General features: G+C 40.6%; 1 protein-coding gene across 6 annotated transcripts in view; it reads left to right on the top strand.

The window, feature by feature from the left end:
• RBMS3 (RNA binding motif single stranded interacting protein 3) overlaps positions 1-15608 on the top strand; it is a 908048-nt gene that overhangs the window by 801433 nt on the left and 91007 nt on the right. For all 6 annotated transcript variants that reach the window (XM_054019902.1, XM_054019901.1, XM_054019900.1 and 3 more), the window contains one exon: positions 8437-8543. In XM_054019902.1, coding sequence (XP_053875877.1) covers positions 8437-8543 — 107 coding nt within the window. The remainder of the gene's footprint in view (positions 1-8436; positions 8544-15608) is intronic.

Below are 15608 nucleotides of genomic sequence, written 5' to 3'. Positions count from 1 at the left end.
ACTGGGGGCAGGAAGGGTTGAAATAGTCCGTGATGGTCCAGAGAGAACTTGCTAGTAATGTGTACAGAGCTGACTGTCTTCCTTATTTCTAGCTGAGGGAAACTGAACTGATGGGAGTAGATTAAATGAAGAACAAAAGTACCCTCTTCTCAAACATGAACTGAAAACAATTAAAAATACATAGATACATTCCTAGTTTTACTTTTCTGTCTAAGAACTTGCTGTCGTTGCCATATAGATGTAACATGATTGTGAATGGGAAGAAGATAAGACAATCTTTTCTCACATCCCCTCAAACAAAAAAAGTTTCAGAGCTCCTGAAATGGCAAGATGGGATTCGCTAGATGGAAATGAGAAGCTTTTGCCCTTCTCATTCATTTGCAAAATACACGTTCATGAATAGATGTAGATTTTTGCATATACCAAGGCTCTTCTCAGCATTACCAGCCTCGTTTGCAGCCTAGTGATGCTCTTTATAAGAATTCATCTAAGCTCGGGTGAATGCATAATAAGGAGCCTCTGTATTAATAACCAATTAGAACTTTTAGATTCTTCAGCTTAATTGACTTTGTCCCCCTGACGTAAAATGTTTCCAATGGACTACAAGATTTGGTGGGGATTATCACAGCTACTTCCCAGCTAGCGATTCTGTCCTGTTTTGCGTATTATCCATTGCTGTGGGGAGACATAACTAACTAGCCCTATGGCTTGTTAATGCTGTCTGTCTGTACAATCAGTCTCTCTAAAGCCACTAAGTATGAAACATTGCTATCTTGCCAGAACTGTAACAGTAATGCACAGAGCCCCTTTCAGTAATGGACTGGGGTGGGATGAATGAACTGGGTTGAAGAAAATAAAAATACAACCTCTGTTCTCCCCTCCCCGGAACTCCTTTGGTGAAATCCTTGCTCCTGGACTGTGAAGCCAATGGGAATTTTGCCATCTACTTAAATGGGGTCAGGATTTTACCACTGAACAACAACAGCAACCACAACCTTTTCTCCAACCAGCCTCTAATATCCCTGATGTTGATGCTCGTTCTGCTTCTTTCCCAGGATTGAAAGCCTGAATCACGGCCACTAAAGTTAATGGAAAGACTCCCATTGACTTGATTTTGGATCAGGCCCCTTGTAAGCATTTCCTAAGTTTAGAGCTTATCCCTTGGAAAGGGTGATGGAGCAAAACCTCTTTTTGGCCGTAACCCTTGAACATTTTAAAATCAGATTCAGCACATGCCATTACAGCTACTGCTGTGTAAGAAGCCAGCAAAGATGCATCCCCTGTCCCGAAGAGCTTATATTGTTTTAATAGACTAACTTGGTCTATTGAGCACCAGACTCCTGACTTTTCTAAAAGGTGAGCATCATTAAAAAATCATTCCAGATGCACTGCGAAATGCCACATCTCCCGTAGGCTTTGAAGAGATCAAAAATACCCTTAAATACAAACAAACGAAAAAGGAAAGCAAGCAAGCCATACAATAAGTTGCTCTGTTTATCAGTTCAAAATATGAACACTTATAAAATATTCATGCTATGTTTTATTTTATGTTAAAGTTTAGAAAGATTGGCAAGAGCACAGAAGGGGGTGCTAAAATATATTTTCAAGCCACATTATTCAGACCCAACAATAAGGAAAAGGTAAAAGTACAATCAGGGAATTCAGAAATGTCCAGCAGCAGCAAACAAAAACAACAGCAGAAATATTTTTAAAAGATTCCCACACTCCACCCACATGAGGCATTTGAAATACAAATCATTTCTCAGATCTAGTACAATTCCTTCTACCTTTGATACTTTTCACGTATTGTTGGTATGCTTTGAATGGTTTCTAAACAGTTACTTTTTTTAACTGATAACCACAGTACCTGAATGAGATTTTTTTTTCCTTTTCTGTTATCTTTAAAGCAACAGTGAGGTCTCATGGAACCCTTTGAAAAGCATTTTACTTCGAAATAGCTCTGCTGATATGGTGTAATAGCAGATATTTTTGTTCCTGTGGTTCCTATTTTTATGCATTTATTTCTTAAGAAAATTTGCATTAAAATAGCAATTTTTTGACTATGGCTCTGATCCTGGAAAGGCTGGAGACCCTACCTCTCAAAGCATGCAATAGGGCTGAATGCAGTAGGGAGATGGGCATCTCTCAGTGGCTCAGGACTGTGGCAGCGGCATTGTGCTTATGAAGCTGACAGAAACATTGATGAGTATCCTGGTCTTTTCTGACAGCACAGCTGTTGTGCTTCCTGATGCATTGCTGCTGCTGTGGGAGAAAGGCACTCCCTTTCCTTCAGCCTCACTTACGTGCAGCAAGATTGTCTGGTATCTACCTTATGGGACTGCTGATCTCATTCTCCAGGGTCTGTGTCCAGGAGATCCAAATAAATGGGATTCTCCCACTCGAGGACTACCCGTCCAACACCTGCCCTTTCCATACAGCCTAGTCCTCCACAGTGTGGCTTTCCCTCCTCCACAATACAATGACATTGGTCCCATTTTTGGTCCCTCCCTGCCTATATACAATCATTTTTCTTCCCCTGGAGTGCCAGACTCTGAGAGAGACATTCGTTGGCTTGCAACAGCAGAGGGACAAGCAAGAAGTCTCTCCTTTCCTTGCGTGGCTGCACCAGAGCAGGTCTGTTCACTCCGCATGAGCACGGCCATCGTCCGCTGCCGGAAAGCTCCTCTGGAACCGCAGAGCAGGGCTCAGCATGAGACCCGGGGATTTGTCCTGCAGCTGTTGGCAGCGCTAGCTTTTATGGAGCAAAACCTCTTTTTGGCCGTAACCCTTGAACATTTTAAAATCAGATTCAGCACATGCCTGGCAACTATGACATGTCTCTGAGATTTGTATCTGTGTGCTTGCATGCAAAAGGGTTTTGGAAAAACCGATGAGACTCCATACCCAACTTTTCCCAAATTGCTGTTTTTTTTCTAAACTCTTAATTCTTTTATAGTCATCTCCCCAAATTTCACCATTAACCAAATTTCTCTTAAAAATGCACAACTATCATTGTTCTTACCCTGCACTTTCTTTTGGCCTTAAAATTTACATCTAATATCTCCTGTACAGATGTAAAGTATTAGATTATCTAGTCAGACTTGCATAACACAAGCCATAGAATTTCACCCAGTTACTCCTATACGTAAATAAAACTGTGGTTAAGCCCTATCAAACTGCAAAGTTGAAATGTAAGCCTAGTCACAGTGCTGCTGGCACATCCCTGCTGTACTGTATATTCCACACCACCAACTGAACTTCATAAGACACTCTTTTTTTAATACTTTACCTTTATCAGCATGTTGTAATAAATGAAGACTAATATGAACCTGTGGATATCACTCTCTCGGAAGCACTCATAAAGACCTCTGAAATACCCAGATTCCTTCCCAAATGCGTCAAAATGAGTATTATCTATAATTTTGTTAAGTTTATTATGGGCAGCCAGAGCCCTGTGATATGAGCCACATTTCATGGCTTTTGTGCCGGGGTGATGTGAGATAATGCAGTGTCATTACACTGAATATTTACATTATTGATTACACTGTCCCTTGTAGAAATTACTCCGTGGCTGTCGGCTGTTTGGAATTTTTTTGATGAAACTATTTTCCAGCAAAAAGCAGAAAACCTTTCTTTACTAAAATATCTGCAGCACCTTTTCTGAGCAATTTTAATGCAGATTATTATATGGCAATGGGTCACCTCCACCAGCAGAGCCAGCATGTAATCTATGTAGATTATGATAAATTCCAGGATAAGAAGAAACACTGACCTGTATCAACCTTTTGTCCCTAAAATGGCACAGAATAGCACTTGATTGAGAAATGTGGATCTAGCTTCCTCATGCTACTTTTTTGTTGTTCAGAATCTTTCTTGAATTCCATGTCTCTGATTGCAATGAAATGACTCTCTGTCTCTCTCCTTGGCAGTGCTTCCCTGTTCAAGTAAGAAAATATATCTAAGTTTGTCGAAACACAGACATCTGTGCATTGTTTGGAGGACATATGCTCAAGAGTTGCCAGATCAGTGTGCAGCATTACTTGGAAATGCATGTGCTCAGGACTTGCACACTTTCCCCTGGTTGAGTTGAGCTATGTAACATAAGAAGTAGAGTTGGCTGAACATTCCCCTTTCATTGATCATGGTGATGCCTACTCAGTGTGGGTGGCTGTTTTCCTCTTTCAGCCAGGATCTAACATGAATAATGGAGCCTTTCATAGACGCTCCAAAATATTGCCTGTTTGCCTTACCAATCTTTTCCATTTGTCATGCTGCTTTAACAGCAGTCCCTCTACTGGCTAGTAGTTAGCTAGCTTTTGGTATAGTCACATCATCTGGTTTCCTGCCCTGAATAACTCAGAACATTTCAGATGCTGAGTTCTTCTTAGATTTCTGAAGTTTACACAGGGTTGGGCCTGGTCAGTTCTTGGATGGGAGCCCTCCAAGGTGCTGCAGGAAACTGTGGTATAATTACATAGTTGGTACTTGTCTCTATACATTAGTCCCAGCAGGGTACCATGGCTACGCTATGCTGCTGGAGATGCTCCTTTGGTGAGATGTAAACCCTTAACCACTTGTGACTGTTAAAATCTCTTCATGGCATGTTGTGTAAGAATGGGTGCATGATACCCACTATCTTCGTCCAATTCTCATTTGGATAGTTATTGCCTAACTTGGAAAAAAAAAACTCCCATTATTTCAGCTGGAGAGATTTGTCTCCAATATCATAGAATAATAGACATAAGAGAGAGAGGAAAATTATTATTGTAGGCCAACAAATCCGGCTCCCATACAGAAATATTCTCTGTTGTACACTACGTAGGATTTGTCAAGTCTATTTTTTAAAATCCCGTGGGTTGAGGCCTCCCTTTCCTTCCCTTCTTAAAAACAATCAGACAAATCCTGGATATTTAAGGCTAGATTCTATCATTTCATCTGGCCCCACTTTGTCATTCTGGGAGGTACAAAGGGACCAGAAACTGGCCAACAGAGAATTCACCTTTCAGAGGGGAACTCTGCTGGCACAGATGTATTAGCTCCAGTCCCTGTATCTCCTATCCCTGCACCGTAGTGTAAGAGTCATGTTAGGGTGTGGGGTCGTGGTATGGTCAGAGTTTAGCTACATTATGCCTCTGTTTCACTGGTGTAGGGCCCATTCAGGAAGCAACTGTACTTTTCACAGGGGTCAGGGTTGGCCCTAAGAATCGGAGAACTAGCTCCCTGACATTCCACCCCTCTGGCTTGACAGAATCAAGCCCGTTGTATTTGTGTCTTTATATCTTCGTGTTGGCTGCAACATCTTGCCCCGGCTGTGGCTAAATAAATACTATAGTAGAGTATATGCCAATATAGTTTGGTAAAGGGTTTTGGTGTCCCGCTGGGTGTAAGGTGTTGTATTAAAATAATGTGGCTCTCCCTTCCTGCCAAAACCAGGCTTTCAGTCCATACGCTGCATTAATGCTTAAATTGCATTTGTGAGAGTTGATCTGTTTGTCATAATTCCTTCTAATTTGCTAAAGAGGAGTGGACTTTCCCAAACAGAAATCTAGCTGTGAAGGGTATCATGTTCATGTCCCGGGGTCCCTATAGTCAAGTCAGTGTGTTTCTTTTTCTAGACAAGAACAGAGTTGTTTTGAAATATCACTCAGTGATTTGTGCCACTCTCTTCTTAGCTTTAGACAGGTCCATATTAACAACTACGAGGCTGTAAAATGGTATGGATGGATATCTGGAAAGCCAGAAATTGCAACAGCCTCCCATTTGTGGTTTACTAGTATACAGAAAAGGAGATGTAATAAACCATATCATCTCCCACCTTTCTATACCACGTCGTAATGTACTACCTAAACGCGCGTGTGCCGATGCCACCTGCATATAGTTAGCTGGTAGTTATAGTATATGTATGTACGCAACGCATGAATTTGCTATGTCATGCTTTTTCTACTGACTGATATACATATATATATATATATATATATATATATATATATATATATATATATATATATATATATATATCTTAAAATAAAAAGCTTTTGAAGCTTCAGGAGTGACTCCAGTAAATTTTTCTCCAGTGCTATCTTAGCATTCTCCTCTCAGTTACACCAGAGTAAATTATGAGGGACTGCACTGAAATCGTTGGAGATAGATCAGTGTAAAATTGGTGTAAGTGAGGGGTAATCAGGCTCTTGGAAGCTAGCCATCTGCAGAGAGAATCCCCACAGCCACCTTGAGACTTTTAAACTTTCATTATTTTAAATTTAAAATGCCTGGCTGAGCATTGCCTGTACTAAAACCTGATACAATAATAGGAGTCAGAGGTGTGAAAAGGCTTCTGAGGTCATCTAGTCCATCTTCCTGCCAATACTAAGATTGTTTCCTGCAGTTCAATTTTCAAGTGATCCTGGAAATTACTGCCCTGGTAAAATGGGCACTTGAAAGAAAACAAAGCAATTCAAGCTTCAGATGTCGCCAAAGGGATCCCATCCCACTGAAACAGTGTGGTTCTAATGTTGGCGCCTCTGTTTGTTCTGTTGCTTTGTTACAGTTTTCAAATGAGGACAATTTAAACCTGAGATTTATATCTGTGAGCCATTTTGATCTACCTGTTACTAAGCATGGATGAACTGTTCAAATATTATAAAAACTTCCAGGAAACTTAAAATAAATAACACCTTTTTAACTAAAAAAAATTGGTTAATCTTCCCACCCCCCACCCTTTTTTTGGTATCTCTGCACTTTCAGGTGGCAGTCATAAGTGGAGGTGTTATAATACTGTAAGAATGTCTATTCTTGTGGAGTTTCCACCCTACCAGGCTCAGGAAATTTGGAAGTATTGCAAGAAGCTCACTTCTCATCAGTTTTCCGTTCCAAATCTGCAGACCCAAGAGATTCAGACAGTTCCAACAAGATTCGCATGAGAAGCATTGTTTTGAGGCTTATTAGAATCAAACCCTTTGAGGTTTGGTACAAATATTGATGCATGTATCAGTTTGCATGGATGATCATTTCTGGGCAGAGTGAGAGGGGAGAAGCAGTCTAACAGTTGTAGTGCTAAAATGATTAGCGTTTGGTCCCCCTTGTGGATTGGGGAAAGAGAAGGGCTAAATTTCAGATAGAAAATGCATCTCCGGCCCCAGCCCAGAGCCTTCACCCCCAAACCAGAGCCCATACCACCCCACACCTCAACTCCCTGCCCCAGCCCAGAGCCCTCTCCCGCACCCCAAACCCCTCATCCCCAGCCCCACTCCAGAGCCTACTCCACACTCCCAGCCACAGCCTTCACCCCCAGCCCCTGCCCCAGCCCAGAGTCCCCTACTGCACCCAAACTCCCTCCCAGAGACCGCAGCCCCCACACACACACCAACCCCCTGCCCCAGCCCTGAGCCACCTCCTGCACCCCAAACCCCTCATCCCTGGCCCTACCCCAGAGCCCACACCCACAGCTGGAGCCCTCACCCCCCTCCCTGATCCCAACCCCCTGCCCCAGCCCAGTGAAAGTGGGTAAGGGTTGGGGGGAAAGCAAGCAACAGAGGGAGGGGGGATGTAGCGAGCAGGGGGCACGGCCTCAGGGAAGGGGCGGGGAAGAGGGGTGTTTGGTTTGTGTGATTCGAAAGTTGGCAACCCGAATTTGTAGCATTGTCTGAATAACATTTAAAAGCCTATTTCTAAAGCTAGATAGTTGGGAGAAGGTATCAAGACACAAAGTTCCCTTCCGGTTGTACCTATGTTGTTTGTGTTAATTTCTTCACTATTATGAGTTCCATTTTCTGGTCTGTAGCTTTTTGAGCATTCATAGTTCAGCAGCACACTAGCCTTGATGACTATTGTAGTCTCAGAGAACAGATCTCAGTCGGGGAGGTAAAGAGGCACATCAGCTGCCACCTCTCTTAAACTGGAAGGAGTTATAGGAAAACAAAGGTAATTGGACTGTGTTTGGCAAAAGTCTTCTTTTATTTTATTGTATTTATTTTATTTATGCAGATTTTTAAGCCCTGGGGGCTGAAAAACACAGAAATCATGAGAACACTTATTCCCAAAAAAGATTCTTGCAAAGTTTCTATAATAGAAGCAGAGAGCTGCTTTAATAAAGCCATGATTATCCTCACACAAATGCTGGTCATGAATACGTGTCTAACATAACAGAAATAAATGCCTGACTCTACTATTCCACTATAGCATTGACTTAACATTCTGTGTAGGCTGATTATTTTTTCAACAATATTTGTTATAGTCTTTTAAAGTCTGCCAGTATTTTTTTTTAAGCTTAGTTAGTAAGAACAGCTGCCAGTGGAGCCAAGGCTAAAAGACGCAAAATATATCTGCAGAAGGCAAGATTTTACTTCAAAAGACCAGTATTACAAAGCATTACTGTTGCTAGTATAATCACTTTCTTTGGGGGGTTGCTAATATAGACTGGGTTTCTTGTCTTTGCAGCCCCCACTGAGCCTTTGCTGTGCAAATTTGCTGACGGAGGGCAAAAGAAGCGACAGAATCAAAGCAAATACACACAGAACGGAAGGCCGTGGCCAAGAGACGGAGAGGTGAGTGGCACTCAGCAATCATTATTCAGCCATTTGGGAGGAGAACCTATGGGTCTTGCTTTCAGGGCCTTGATAAAATCATGTTCCATGCAAAACAAAATGGCTTCAAAGAGAGAGAGAGGGAGCAAGACTTTTATGTTATGTGTCAAGTGTAAAGTTACAGAATGAAGAGGTGTGATTGACCTCAGCATTACCAGACAGTGAGTTCTCTGTCTGTTCCCAGACTTGAACTCAGTAGATATTTACAGATGCACCACCAACAGTGGATAGTTCTGCAGTGTAGCAGTCATGCAAATGGGAGCGTGTACAGCTAAATTTAGCAATGCAATGTCAACTTCTTATGTTACAATATATAGTTGTAAAATAACACCCAGTGGCAAAGCCTATTACCAGTCTTCATGGTGCTTTTTTTTTACGGTCAGGCATGGAGGATGTATTGCTTATACAAACTGAAAAATACACTTGCACCCAATTCATATCTAATGAAAGAAGGTCCCACTCATTCACAGCAGGTCTGAGTTTTGGCTCTTTGTTCAGTTGACAGACAAGGAAGTTACCCATAATGGAAACTGGTATGGGGATATGATAATTTAACAGTTGCTTTACTTCATTGCTGTAAATGTTCAACAAACTGGAACTCCTTTTCCATGCACATGTACCCAAAGCAACTCCATTGGTGTTCCAAATAAGAATGGCATTTGTTTGACCCTTCAAGTGTTTGTTTATTCCTCTTGAATGTTGTTATGAGATTAAGCCATTTGAATCAGTGAAGAAAATCTGATTGTAGTGCAATCTTGGGTATTGGTATAGCTGCTAGAGTGAAGTTCCTGTAGTATTTCCATACCTAAAGACCTCCCCACCCTTCCTGGAGTTTATCATTGGGATGTTAAAAAGTTTTACTCCCTGCTGAAATGTGGCATACATGAGTTCAAGCTTTTTTAGTGATTTACATTTTAAATTTACGAGAGAGAGAGTGTGTGTGTGAATTTGGCCATTTGTAACTTCCAAAGGTGGTTAGTGGTTTCAGACATGTTGTTGTGTTCTAACTAGACTCCAGCTTGATTTGGTGAGCTGATTCTTTGCAGACCACTAGTCCATGAAGTTCAGACCATTAGTCCATGAAGCACCATAAGTGAGCTCCTAAGGCATCTTGAAAGCAATCAACGAGTTGCTCACTTTAACAAGGCGGCTACTGTACACTGATCCAACAAAAATTCCTAAAAGTATTTTTAGCTTGCAGGTTTAGAGCACCAGCCTGGCAACCACATTGACATGGCAGACTGAAAGAGCCTCAAAGGGGTCATTATGGTCTGTTATGCCACTGATCCAAAAAACTGAGAAGTCTCCTTTGGAGACGTAATGGTTTATCGTGTTAAGAATCTACAGAATAAGGAGTGCCCAAGAAGGTTTTGACCATCCCATAAAAGTCTCTAAAAACTGGTTTATGTGGTAGGCACTATTTCTATTAGGCCAACAATTTGTATTTTAAACAACCTCTATTCATATTTATGCAATAGACGCCATTCCAACCTATCATGTCAACTGTTCTACACTTCTTTGAGTTCCAATCAATAAACATCAAGAGAAAGTAAAATGAAAATTGACATGCCACCATTATGCCTACTTCAGCACAGTGTATGATACATCCCATATGTGCTGGAATAGTTAGACACAATGGGGCAAGTTAAGAACAATGTTACACTCATGACTTACAAATAGGATTTGCTTAATATGTTAATAATTGTTAGCTTCAAAAAGTATCCAAAGACAGCAGTTCTTACTACTATTCTACAATACAAAGCTAGGGTCACTCAAAAGATGCCATTAGGTTACCTGTACACAGATGCAAAACAAACTTGGAAAGACAATAAAGAAATGAAGGCAGGAATATTTCCAGATAGAAATATCCTCGGCAGATGTTAATGACCTTTGGTAACACTTTACTATCTTTTTAGGGGCTGCTAGCCGAAGTAATTGAGACAATAATGCATTTAATCTTTTAGTGGAAGTCAGCCATTTATTTTATATCTTTGACGTGTTCATATATTTTTCACAGTTGCTAGGCAAAATCCTTTTGTGCAGTTAATGTTATTGTTCGAAATGTAATGGAATTTTTCTAGCTCTTTATACTGTGCCTGCAAGCAAGACACATTGGTCAATTGTTTTACATGCTGTGAGCCTCACATTGAATACCTTTTGTAATAATATTTATTACAACTATCATTTTTTAAGCAAAAGGGACAGGGAATAATAAGGAATAATTATCCAGAGAACAGGTGTCCTACTTTTGATTAGGGATGGGATATTAAAACCTTTCCTGAACCTCTGCTTTTCTTGGTTCCACTAAAGAACAAAAATACTGAAATACCATCTCAGCGATACTCCCTTGATATTTCCAACCTGGCCACATCTTGTGAGATTTGATTTCCAGACCAAAATATATTTGGCAATAATTCAAATACATGTTTGAATGCTTGGTGCTTATGTGAACTGCATCTCTGATACCTCTGAGGTTGGATCATCATTAATACTGAATTCAGATGAGGGTTATTGTTTAGGAGAACAGACTCCAGAGAAATGACACCAGCACTTTTGTCAAAGGCCTCAAGTTTGAGTATGCAAAGTAGAAACAGGCAGCTGTGCGCAATACTTTGATGTAGGGGGGAAAAATGGAGGGGATTTAGTTAAGAAGAACAAATCACTGCATTATCATCTCTCTGCAGGGCCGACTCTAGCGTTTTTGCCACCCCAAGTAGCAAAAACAAAAATTTTTAAAAAGGCGCGACCACAAGCAGCAGCAGCTCTACTGCCGCTTCATTCTACGGCGGCAATTCGGCAGCAGGTCCTTCGCTCTGAGAGGGAGTGACGGCCCCGCCGCCGAATTGCTGCCGAACGGGCTGACATGCCGCACCCTTCTTCGTTGGCCGCCCCAGGCACCTGCTTGCTACGCTGGTGCCTGGAGCCAGCCCTGTCTCTCTGTCCATTCTATTCTCAGATCTGTAGCTTTCCTTTATGGAAAAAGGGGAGGTAATTCAGGACAACACCACTATGGCACACTGATCCCAGCTGCATTTTCAGCCCCTTGTGGCCATTGCATTGCACCATAAAGTTAGAGCTTCTCTAGTCCAGTGCAGGGCAGGGAAGACAGAAGCATCAGAATCAAGGGAGCTCAAAGGAGAGCTTTAATTTGTACTCTATTGAGTTTGCATGCAGCTGGCCCTCTAGGTTTTAGAGTAATTTCTACAGAGCCCTACTGAATTTCTTCAGAATACTTTTGGTTTAGTTCTTATTATTAGCATGTTTTCTCAAAAAGTAAAGTTAAAAGCAATGAAGAATAGAAGACCTTCACTTAGTACTTTCTAATCTCCTAGCTCCCACCTAAGTTTGTAGCAATTGAAAAGATTCATCATGTTGAATTATTTGACTGAGATATGATAATGACTAACAAATGTGAGGACTGAGGTTATTAGGGCCTAGTTTTACAGATGAAGTTTAAGCATGTACAGTGAAATCCAAAAAGATTTGAAATATTCTTGGTGAGATTCTGGCCTGATTCTCATCTGGTTCACACCAATTCTGCACCAGCAAAACTTCACTGATTGTGGTATAGTTGCATCTGATTCATGAGCAGGGAATCATCTGATTCATGAGAAGGGAATCAGGCCCTCTGGTTTGAAAACATCCCTGGTAGTACGGCACTAAAAGGAGGGCGAGAGAGAGAAGAAACATTAATTATGGCTGTGTAACATTTGCTTTTATTTCAATGGATTTCTAATCATGATGGACAGATCACTTAAATGTGTCTGGGAGATTTTATGGGGATTTAAATATGTATTTATCATTTTTCTTACAAACTTATCATCCATTAGGTTAATATCATTAAAATCAGAGTTTATTGAGCAGAAATGTCTCCAGTGAAGTCAGGGAGTTCCATATACCTCCATCAAATCTGAATTTGGCCAGACGTATGTAGCAAATTATTTGAATTTCCAATGATAATTCTTTCATTGCTTGTTTTTCTTTACACTGATAGCTGTTCCTGTTATCTGTGGTTATACTGCCTTTTGTGAACAGCCAGTAGATTAACAAAGTGATGTTTTGCTTTTAGCCAAGATTATGTATTTGTGGGAAATTCTCAAGAAATGAAATAAACATGTATTTATTTATTTATTTATTTATTATAAATCACAGCTGTACTGAAGAGTTTCTTTGAACTGTCTTTTTGTTTTGATCTTCCATTCATTACAGTTCTACTCAGTGCTATACTGCAATTTAGAAAGAAAAATTTACATAGGTCATTTGGGAGACTGAGATTTCCCCCCGTGTTGTAAAGTCAATATCAGAAGACAGTCAAAGTTGCTGATCCTGGTATCAGACCCTCCTCTCTCTACCATTAGCAGGAATTTAGAAATGATGAGTAGGTCTGTGCCGGGCACATTTATAACTCAGACATAGATTTCTTTTTGGGCTTTGCAGGGGACAGGTAGCACTTAGCTGTGCTCCATAACCCTAAGTGTGTTTGTAGGAATGATGCATTTTACATTTAGACAATTGTTATATAAAAAATTCTCATCTTTGGGAGATAATTTCCAGACCTGTCCAGACACACAGTACTACACACACATGCAGCCCATATGCCAAAGGCATTTCTTATGTTTTAGAGTGCATGTATGTTAGGCATTAGAACTATTTTGTATGCATTATTTCAGTAAGAGCTTAAATTAACAAAGAGGAATTGTACCTCTAGGGAGAGGACAAGGAATACATAGCAACAGAAGGCAGGGGGAAAATATATCTCTGACTTAATGAGTTAAAATCTACATAGTAGTGTTTTAAATCTTCCACAGGAACACAAGAGTCAGGCATTACAGGTGGCATTTTCAAAAATGCCTAAATGAGTTGGGTGCCCAAATCCCATTTAATGTCACGGGGAGTTGAGTTCCTAATGCATATAAGTGCTTTTGAAAATCTCAGCACATATGATTTCACTGTCATTGGATTCAGGTCTATAAAAACAGTTAAAATTGATTAAAAATAAATGGCTCAATTTGAATAAAATAGGAACTGATCTGAAACTTTATTCAAAATTCAAACCAAAAGTTTGCTTAGTCTAGAAATTCGAGCTTCAGGTTTCCTTTCTGTAGAAAAAGCCATGGGAGTCTCTCATAGGGGTAGGAAAACTCCACGAGGTTCTACCCTCATGGGGTTTCTTCCAAATTCTTTCACTGGGGCAGAGCTTGCCCCATGCAAAAAAAGTAAGAGGTCTAGCCGCAAAGTCCTGCAATTTTTAAAAAATTTCCCTTGGATCTCAGGCAGCATCCTGAGACACAGATCAATTCACTTATCTGCCTCTTCGCTGAATCTGAGGCCGCCAGTCCTCCTGTGCTCTCTACAGCTTGGTTTCATTGGATCTCTACTTCTGGGAACTCACCTACTCATGACAGCCTCTAAAAGCGTTCCCCACTTGCCATGAAGGGCAGGTTCCATAGTGCAGATATTTCCGTAGTCTATCGCTGTATTAACGCCTAGGCAGATTCTTTGCAAGCTGGGGTTCCAAATCCCACCCAGCTATCTCCATGCATGTTTCTAGACCTGCATGCGGTCCATGAGGTTTGCCCCTTTTTGCTGAGACAACTGCACTGTATTGTACAGATCTGTGAGTATCTGAGAGGTATGTTATGGCCCTTATTGTTCATTTTTGCTAATCTCAGCATTTCCTGATGCTGGCTAAAAGCAAAAGAAAGTGACCAAATACCACAAGACAAGCTATTTAGCTTTCTAGTTAGATTTCCAGTCTTGTTTTGAAGGCCCAATAGAGTTTCAGATTGTTTGGCTAAGGTTCTCCACTGAACTTCTGAACCCTTTGAAGTTCACCAGTTACTACTTTTCCTCTTTTGCTGATTTGACTTTAAAATAAGATATTTTCACCTCTGACATACGCCAACCATTTCTTCACAATACTTAAACCTGCACAGGAGCACATGTGTATTTAAATGAGTGTCTCCCAGCATGCATCACTGGGAAATGTCCTGTTTCTTTTGTATACTGCTGTATATTTCAAAGTTGTCACATCTACACTTTAGCTTTATTTTTTAAAACCATTTCTTTTCCGAATTCAGGAGTATTTCTAATAAGGTGAAACTTTTCAGAGAGCTGCTTTAAATAATCAAAGGAAGGAATGCTGCCAAGTTAAGTTTCCTGCCAAGTAAGCTTATTTTATTAAAACAGTATTTTAAACAAATCTCATTTGGATTGTTGGTTCCCCCCCCCCTTTTCCTTCTTAAAAGAGTTTTCAGTTAGAGTATTTGTGCTCAAGGCAAGAAGAATCTTTGTGCTTTGAGGCACGCCAGATATCAGGAGCAGATATGGAAACACTTTAAGAAAAGTATGACAATTGTAGTAGCAGAAATGTTAGTTTACTAAACTGTATTAAAAAGGGGCCCAACCAGGCCCCCGTGGATGCAGATCACATCCTTCCCGTGAAGAAAGTGGGGGACAGGGTGCTGAATGGAAAAGGAGGTTCTGGAAGAAGGAGGCATTATCAGCGCACTGTCTTCTCAGAGATTTCCCACAGAAATGAATACAACCCCGGGAGGTATTATTTTTCCACAGCCCTAATTCTCCAGAGCAGACGCCCACTTTAAGGAGTGGGATTCCTAAAACAGTGGCTCTCAACCTTTGCAGACTACTGTGCCCCCTTCAGGGGTTTTGATTTATCTTGCATACCCCAAGTGTCACCTCACTTAAAAACTACTTGCTTACAAAATCAGACATAAAAATACAAGTGTCACAGCACACGATTACTGAAAAAATGCTGACATTTTTACCATATCATTATAAAATAAATCAATTGGAATATAAATATTGTACTTACATTTCATTGTATAGTACATAGAGCAGTATACACAAGTCATTGTCTGTTTACAATTTTAGTTTGTACTGGTTTCACTAGTGCTTTTTTATGCAGCCTGTTGAAAAATTGGCAAATATCTAGATGAGTTAATGTACCCCCCTGGAAGACCTCTAATTACCTCCAGGGGTATGTGTACCTCTGGTTGAGAACCA

This window comes from Malaclemys terrapin, chromosome 2 (assembly GCF_027887155.1).
Source record: "Malaclemys terrapin pileata isolate rMalTer1 chromosome 2, rMalTer1.hap1, whole genome shotgun sequence".
Classification (NCBI taxonomy): Eukaryota; Metazoa; Chordata; order Testudines; family Emydidae; genus Malaclemys; species Malaclemys terrapin.
The sequence above is the reverse complement of the archived record's forward strand: the minus strand, read 5'-3'. Positions and strand labels throughout refer to the sequence as shown.